At 39.3% G+C, this 9,237-nt stretch overlaps 1 protein-coding gene across 1 annotated transcript in view; it reads right to left on the minus strand.

Moving 5' to 3' along the window:
* Nucleotides 1-758: 758 nt before the first annotated feature.
* TRPM3 (transient receptor potential cation channel subfamily M member 3) overlaps nucleotides 759-9,237 on the minus strand; it is a 252,210-nt gene continuing 243,731 nt past the window's right edge. The window contains exon 25 of the mRNA XM_057372497.1: nucleotides 759-7,828. Within this exon, the coding sequence (XP_057228480.1) occupies nucleotides 6,379-7,828 (1,450 nt within the window). The 3' untranslated portion in view covers nucleotides 759-6,378. The remainder of the gene's footprint in view (nucleotides 7,829-9,237) is intronic.

The following is a 9,237-nucleotide window of genomic DNA, read 5'->3' on the forward strand; positions in this document are numbered from 1 at the left end:
ATTCCTCTCCTGAAATATGACTGATGTGTGCAGAACTGTTTTGGGTATCTGATACCTTTCTGACTCAAYTGGATGTTTGTTTTCCTGTGCTTCTTCTTCATTTCACTAAAATATGTTATTATCTCAGTGAAGGCTTATCTGTGGAGACATAAGATTCTGACCTTGCCAGATTTTGTGTCAGTAGTGTTGTTTTCAGAATTTTTGTGAGGAAGTATCAGAGCTGGCTGTAGCCTCCTGAAGAAGGAGACCGTGATTTATTTTGAGAGCAAGGTGAGATACCAGTTTAGAAGGAGGCTATAGGTACTAGTGGAYTGCTTGGTGCCCTTTGTTTTGAATAAACCTTCCTTAAAGCTACATGAGCCAGCATTTGTCATACAAACGAGCATGCTTCTCCCAGCCTATGAGGATGCARTTTAGAGAGGCTCTGCAATTGATGCTTATGTCCCCCCATTTCTGGAAAGATTGCTACAAAGCRAAGAAATTATTCCCTCTTTTTAAGTAAACCCACTGTCTCGGTTCTGATATTAGCCATACTAAGGGACACCTGAAGGAATTCTGGTCTCAGAGGCAGAAATAAACTGCAACATTCAAAATGCCTGTGCACAACAGAGTAAATGTTTTGGTTTTGTTTAAAGCTGTAAAGTTAGAACAGTAAGAGTTCTTAGAGAAATGCACCTGCTTTTGCATCACTGCTTTATCTGCCTCGAAAGCAAATGACCATAAAGAAATGTTCCAGAAGGACAGGTGTTTTGATCTACATCTCTTTTTTTTATTGCAAAACAATTGTTACAGAAATTTCAGAAAGTTCTACTGTAGTAATTGCCAACTTCTGCTTTTTATTACGCATCTAAACACAGTCTAAAAGTGCATTGTGAATCCAGTAGACCTTTGGAAAGGACCATTTTCCCTAGTTATGTACATTTAGACAAATCATACTTGAAAAGCTTTGTATTAGTAGGAATTTGTTTAAAATGACATTTTAGTAATTTTTATCCCTTTATAAATGATTGTTATACACTTACAAATGATAGCCCAAATAATAAACGATTAASTAGCTATTAGTATAGAATATTGCAAACACTGTTCCAGACAGCAGTAGCAGCAAATAGACTCTCGTCATGTACAACAACTGCAGTGGTGGTAAAAAGATATCACTTAAATACAATTTCTTCTTGTGCAGGCATAAAACAGTATTTCACATCCAATTCCCCCTTCTGTCTCTTCCCTCTCCCTCCCAGATACTAAAATAAACAAGAGTTATCACTTCCCTGCAGCAGAAACAGCAGCAACTTAATAATCAAACTTTTTATCTAACGGCCTTTTGAAATAAGTATTGTGTGGCTCTATGAACGATCTGAAAGCATACAGAAAAAAWTGAAAAGGTCAGAGACTGTTTCACAACCAGTCTGGCTCAATGGCTCCATCACTAGACTTCCAACCTGAAGATGATTTAGTGTAATCCATGCCAAGACTCRAAGTAATATTGAGTTAGAAATGCAGAATGAATCCATCTCCTGACAGAAGTCAGAGTATGCCACTGAAATCAGTGGAATTTCTGCAGATTTGCACCAGCATTGATAAGACCATGACTGTAGTCAGTCATGGTGAAGAGAAGCCTGTAGCGTTCACGGTATGACTGGCTACAAAGCAGGGTGCAGAAACAAAATCCCTCTGTTCCTACTGCTCCTATGCCAGTGTGTGGCAAGGACAGTGAAATCCACACAGACTAATGAAGGGTTTCACCAGGTGAGCACACACCCCCAGTGCTTCACTTTGTCCCAGTTTGGACTGTGTTTTTATCTGAGGYGGTTGTAGGGAAAATTCATTCTAGGAATCTTACCCATTTCTTTTGAAGAAGATGACCTAGTATCTTTCAACAGAAGTGAAAACGTGGCCTTTGTTGAACTAATTATGCGTATTTGTGCAAAGAATGCAAATATACTAYCATTTTTAAGCAGGGCAGAGTCATCACAACTACTTAAGCATTCTGAGGGAAATCCAGGAACGACCAGCTCACATCTTCCCTTCGGGTGATCATCAGATCCTCTTCAGTGTTTAACCTGAGCAACATAACAAGACATTTTTGCTTGTTTTGAAAACCTGCACCATGAGTTTACAGAGAATTTTGTTTCACTGGCTCACTCTAATACCTTTGATAACTTCTGCTCTCAGGACAGATACTGGCTTTCACCCACTGCAGTCACTGGACTAAGGCTGTGTGCTGCTACCAGCACTAATATTTTTTTTTGAGCAGTTATTCATGTAGTCGCATTTTCCATGCGCTGACAGTTTCTAAGAAACAAATMATTTTCTTCTCATACAAAAAATATACCTAACTAAGATATTTATCCCCTGACAAAAGGCTATCCTTTCCGCAAAAGATACAAATCAGTTTCGTTGGTTTTATTTTTTTTACCAAAAAATCTAAAAATGGAAAATAAAAAAAAGAAAAAATAACCTATGTCTGGAATCCAGAGGGATTTGTGTATGTAGATGAATGGATGTTTTGGTTTTTCGTTATATTTTCAAATTATCCCCTCACTGCCATTTGTTAACTGGCACTTGTGCTAAGAAAATAATGTAGCACCTGATCTCTTCCAAAAAAAGAGAGAGCCAAATGTCTGAGCTCTGCTGTAGGTTCGCATTTTGTGTTGAGTATTCAAATTTCATAAAATACAATTGTAATTTAAAAATAATAAAAAAATCACTTACTTTGCTAAAGATCAAACATAATGGAAATAATGTAAACATCCAAAAGTTTGAATTCATTCCTAACTGGATTCATCTTTACAGGCAGGCAATAGCAAAATTTTAAGTCTCTTAGTAGTCCAAAGAAACTCATGGAACAATGCATGCATTTTCTTTGACACAAAAGAAGACTGGACCATAAGGAAGGGAAACTACTTCAGTCATATCACACTGTTATTGTGAAAGAATAATGTGCTATAATACAATACCTAAGACAAGTGTATACCCCAACTGTAGAATAGAATCACTTAAACTGGAAACAACAGAATGGATTACTATAGGAAAATATTTATAAAATACTGCACACTGCTTCCTCAGTCAACCAGCATATGTAAACAAACAGCTAAGCTCAGTTGAGTTTCAAAATATTATTAAAGTTCATTTATCTTATAATCTTTTGCATAACATGCCAGTTCATCTTTCACACCATCACAACTCATCTGTCACAGCCCACAGTGGCTCATTAGAGGTTTATRCATCAGCTCATACAGACATTTAAGTGGACCTATACAAAGGAATGTGCGAAATGTACCAAACTTACACACTGTGACCAGAAATGCATATCCCATWTGTAAGCTAATAACTGGATAGTGGAACTCAATGTTTGATGCAACATGTGCTATTTTATTGAATGTTACAGATTTACAAACAAGACCATGTAATGAGATATTAAAACTGCCCTGTAACGTTCACTAATATTACCACATGTCACAACTATATRTGTGTCTATTTCATAAGCTATCCTTTGATACAGAATACGTCATATGGCACATGCTATAGCTACATGATGATGGATGATGAGACTTCTATCTCACTAAATGGTCATAATATCAAGAATGGGAAGCCTGGTCCCATTGCAAGAAATGGGTGTTCTATTATCAAATTCAAGAAGGAGCAGTTTGATGCAATGTGTAAAAACAAGGTGAAAATAAAATAATCTAACATCCATCATAATATATTCTATAGACACCACATCATAGAATAAATGGGAAACATTCAGGAAGTGTTCTGACATCTTGCAATCACACTTTTAACATCTGAAGTTACATTTTATATATAATGGCAAATTTTAAGAGGTAAATAAAGTGTTCTGTTTCACTTTACCTGGAATGTGTGCTCCAGATCAATAAGGTGCTGCAACCTAAACATTTATACAGCTTCTGGGTTTGGCAAATTTCTTTACCCTGACAAACTAACCAATGAAATCTACCCCAGACGAGAGCCCTATGCCATGAACTAATTCACTAAGCGCTGTTGAGGAATTTCTAATGAATCTGAAATTCCTCTTGAGTAGACCAGTAACACGGTGAAGATGATAGTCCACAACAGTTTTAGCAGACATTCATAAAAGTAACAAAGAAAAMAAATCAAGAATATCCCCCTCTACTCGCCATGGAAAGATAGATTTGGAGAAGCCTTATGAAAAGGCTGCTAACAGAAGGTTGGCACATTTGAAGCATATTGTTAAATACAAGTTCCTTTGCCCTTGGGCATTTTGCTATTGTTTAACAATCAGCCTGCCACAAGCATGCTTCATAATGCACAGAAAGGTTTCTGACCTTTCTTGGTATCGCCATGTGACCACAACGCTGCACATGGGCTGCAAGGCAATTGCATAAACAYGGTGTCTTGGTGGAGTTTAGTTCATTTGAAAGCCTGATCAAATAGAAGAAAGCAAGGAACACGTTGGTGCAGGAATTATGAAACACATTGTTCTTAACATCCCCTTGCTGCATTTCCTTGTTTCCTGAACTTTCCAACGTAGTGACTTGTTAACTAAATATTTTCATCTTCTTTGCCTCTTTTCTTGAGGCTGATGATTGTTTTTCCGTCTGGATTAGTTGCCTTTTGGACTTAACTCTCAGATGGTGCTCAGAGCCTCCCAGATTGAGGACTCAGCGAGAAAACCTCAGCTTGCATTCTCAAAGCTGCTCTCAAAAGACAATTCCTGTTTAAATAATGTGAAATATGTATCCCACTCACAAATGTTCATTTTCAATTACAAAAAGGAGCTGGTTCTACACAGATATAGGTAACTGCAGAGATATTTTAACTTTCAATAGCACTAGTGTCAACTCGTTAAAAGCTTGAAAGTTGTGCCTTCATATAGGAATGTGAATTTTTTTTCCAGCTGCAGTTTATGCTTCTCCATCCTTTTCCAGTCTTCTTTATASCCTTCCACCTGTGAACACTGGACACCTTCCCATGAGACGTCTGAAACACGTTGACAATGTTGTCACTTGGAACATGGGTGGGGACCAGTGGAGTAACAACTGTCTTCAACCAAAACGCGTAACTGCACCACCATTCAGACACACTTTCTCCTACTGAAAATGCTCCCTGTGTGATACGCTGATGAACGGTGGAGGCCTACTCACAACTGATGGCTTTTGCTGTTTACAGACTCTARCAGTTTCACTTTGGTTCTTCAACTTACCTTGAGAAGCATATRGAAATATTAGTGTTTTCCAGTCCTCTGCCAAAAATAATTTCCTTCAAGCAGCTTCAGTCTAATTACATGAATCTGGATTCAGACCTCTTGATAAATCTTGTATACTTTGAAAAGTCCAAACACAGTTATATTCACACAAAAAGGTATCTATTTTTATATGGGGGAATGATGGGAAAAATCAGTAGCTCATGAATGAAAAATGAAACAGCAAGAAGAACCTGGTAGCAGCATGGTGGATAAATCTCCCCAATTTATGTACATAATTAAACTGAGCAGTGAGAACTGGACACTATTACTATGCTCTGCTCTGATCATCCTATTCTTATAGTTTCATCACGTCCTTTGATTTAGTGAGACAACATATTGATGACAAATGTGGTAAAAAAATAAATATATACTATTCCACTTAATTACATTCATCCTGAGCTTGCTCAGCTGTGCTAGAATCTAGAATGCCTGTTTTATACAGGAAATGACCTGATATTTTAACATAAATTCTTCTTCCATTTAAGTTGCAGTATAAAAGGCATTTCATTTCCCTTTCCACTCTTGAAAATATAAACTTTATGTGGCACTAGAAGTTGATACAAAAGGAGACAAGTGAACATTTATGGTTGTTGTCGTGTTCATCTTTCTTCATTTCCACAAGTGTGGGATGCAAGGGATTTGGGAGACTTCAGGTTTGTTTGCTGCCAGTTCTTACAGAAATAACAAATGCTTTTCACCAGTCATCACAATGGTGACAAAGATGAAAAAGAAGTTGTGACTGAAGTTTAGAAAATCTAATTTGTACATCTCTTTTTTTTGCCAGTTAATTCCTGCATCTTAAAAACTCGAATAGGGAGAAAACATCTAAGGATGTTTTCTAATAAAAGGCAGATATCTGGACCTATGAATTCATTTCTTCTGACTTCATAAAAGGGGCTTGTCATTTCTCTTGTTTGCTGAAGTCTTTGTAAAGCTTTCATCCCTCCCTTTTTCCTTAAGTGCAAATGTCAGCTGGGTCAAGACGCAGTATCTCAGTGGTGATGCTGAGATTGAAAATGTGCTTCCTCGACCGGTGGCTAATGCCAGTTGTACTCGACACAGGGTGATGTAAGGGCCTTTTTAAAATACCGCTAAGAAAAACAGACAGAAGAGCAGATGACCCTTCGACTGCTGGTGAGCTATGTCTAAGCCTAGCTGTGTTTGCTTTCAAAGCTGCAGAAGGCTCCTGTTCTTGACAGTCTCCTCATGGACAGGTTGTCCGCTCTGCTCTCTGGCCTGGAGGACTTGCTCCTCTCCAAGGGGTTCCGCAGGCTGGCTGTGTTTCGCTGTCTGTCAAGTCTGTCACTGATGGAGCAGCTCTTCCGTGTGTGCTGTGCATACAACGTGTTGGACTCCTCCGCAGAGTAGCTGTTGGCTCGCTCTATTTTTGGAAGTGGGATGCTGTTGGGCAGAGTTGTTGTAGCGCTGCTGTCTTGAGGAGATAAGGGGGCTCCCTTCTTGTCTTTGACCTCAATATCCTCATGATCAGAGCTTGGGTGGGTTAGTTCAGCTTCTCTCTCTGGGTGGCAGCACCCCAAGTCCTCCACTTTGCCCCTGAGACTTCCAGGGAAGCTGGCCCTCTCCGCAATGGCCTGGGGAGCGCTCACGCACCTCGTGTCTATGCAATCCGTAATACTCGTGTACTCTGCGGTCTTGACTGGAATGCCGAGGCTGCTGAAGTAGCTTCGAGAAGGAGAGAACATAAAGCTGTGAGATTTCACAATCGGAGTTTCCTCCAGAATAAATGGAGTTGTAGCCAGGTAACGGCTGCTTTTAGATCGCTCTAAAGTATGATACAAGGGAGGGTCTGAATCCCATGGGATTTGGCAATCCGTGATTTGTGAATAGTCTGAAGAAAATGCTCTTGTTTCTATTCCAGAGGTTTCCTCATAATCAAGACTCCTGCCAGAGATCTTCTCACCAGGTGTACTGCTGATGTACGCACTATTAGCTAGAAGGGAAGAGGCTAYGTGAGCCTGCAGAGCTGCATCCTCATGACCAAGAATATTTATGGCGCTCTCGAGAGGTTCTGTGTCAGAATGCATCTCATCCATGGCAGAAACATAGATGTCTATGCAAGACGAAGGTCTTCTGGAGTCTGGGGCGATTGACAAAGTGCTGGTAGGGGGTAACGGAGCCTTCCCTTCTTTTGCTATTGAGTGGGAGCTGATTGCCCGATGCAGGCTTGGAGACCTTTCCTTAAAAATGCTTTCCAACTTTTCTAGCCCACACTTATCCTTTGCATTTGTTGCATAGAAGGACTGGCTTCGCATGCGGGGTATGATGGTAGGTGACGTTGGGGACATGGACTCCTCTCCYGTGGGATCAATGCTCTCCTGTAGCTTGTAAGCATTTCCTTCCTGACTGTTGAAGCTACTCTGTCTCACAATGTAGGCTGCATCAGTGCAGTCAGACGAGGTCCTGGATCGAATCTTAGTTGTCTCTCCTCTCTCAATGCCAGTCATTTTTTCCAAGGCAGTCACCATTCGTCCCATCATGTCTTCMAGCTGAGCAAGCCTGATGTCCACAGTCTGCAGAGAGGCCTTCATGCAGTGCTCCCTCTCATTTACCTCTTCCAGTCGCATGGCCATGTTCTCCACCCTTTAAAAAGGGAAGAATTAAACAGGTTAATTGCTACAAAGAAGTGATGTCCAGTTAATGGATCACCAAAACGGTTGGAAGCAAACACGTCTGAAACCCCAAAGGCAATGTACAACATCTCATCTGCTTCAAAATCCTGCTAAAAGAAGTTTTGCAAAAAAACTTCCAGCATGTTAAACCAGGGGTATCAGCTGTGTAATGTAGAGGGGAGCTCTGGTGGGCCGGATTCCAGGGACAAGACTTACTACATAAATGTTACTGTGAATTACTGCCTCTCTGCTTCCAAAGCTTCTAGTTAAGTTATTATGAAYGAATAATAGTTATAGCAGATGCCATATGATGCTGCCCTCTGTTGTGCCACAGGCAGAACCATCATAGTCAAAGGCAGAGCTAAATGAAGTAAGAAAAGCAGGCAACATGCCATAGAAGATAGACAATGCTATGTTTTTTTTCGTGGTGTTTGCCCCAGATTTGCACTACCGAGTGCTGTGTGGATCTAAGGAGGGAATTTCTTTGCTCTCTGAATAATTTTTAGCTCAGAYTTATAGAGAAAAATGTACCACCTATTTTACTGAATATCAGTATCAGGTTAAATATGCATGAAAACAGCAAGGAAGAGAAACACTGATCAAACCAAAAACAGCCTGCAATAGCGTACATGCACTAAGATTGTTCCCTTACTGTGACTGTGCTTTGGGTAGTCTGTGGTAGTAGCTATGGGATTGAAATGATGGATTTTAAAGTTAGTTTTCAGATACTGTCATAATATATAAATAAAGAGTTAAGATTAAAATACTAATMGGTAATAATTGAATGTAAGCTTCAGTATTTCTAATTTAATTTCATTTAAACTTCAGTATGCCCCTTCTAGACCATTGATCGGTCGCATTTTAAAATGTTTTCAACTTTAAGGTGAATTGTATCCAAATTTATGCCAGTGGCTTTCACCAACTTCAATTTTCTGACTTCTAAAACATGCCTCCTGAAGGATTGATAGGGAGTCTGATAATTTTACATGATGAAATTACCTGTAGCAYATAAGAAACATCTCGTATTTATTTTCTCTGTTTGTAGTCCCCGTGACAGGCTGGGACTTCCACTAKCTGTCCAAGAACTATTAAAAGCAACAAGTTTATGTAGTTATCTTTATCTGATACGTTGTAATTATGGCTTTCCCCATTGCTGTAGACATTGAAAAATTATCAGAGAGGCAAAAAAATGGCATAATTTCCAGACTTGTTTCTTCACAGGTCTTTAACTCTCTGCCAATTAATACAATTCATGATCAAATATTACTGCACACACTGTCATAGTTACTGGGCACACAAATCATTGCCAGGATTTCTGTTGAGGTTAATATCATCTTCTACTACTGCTCGTGGGTTTTTTTTTTTTTTTTTTTTTTTTTT

The sequence above is a fragment of the Malurus melanocephalus genome, unplaced genomic scaffold (assembly GCF_030028575.1).
Source record: "Malurus melanocephalus ecotype Western Australia unplaced genomic scaffold, MMel_1.1 scaffold_7, whole genome shotgun sequence".
Classification (NCBI taxonomy): domain Eukaryota; kingdom Metazoa; phylum Chordata; class Aves; order Passeriformes; family Maluridae; genus Malurus; species Malurus melanocephalus.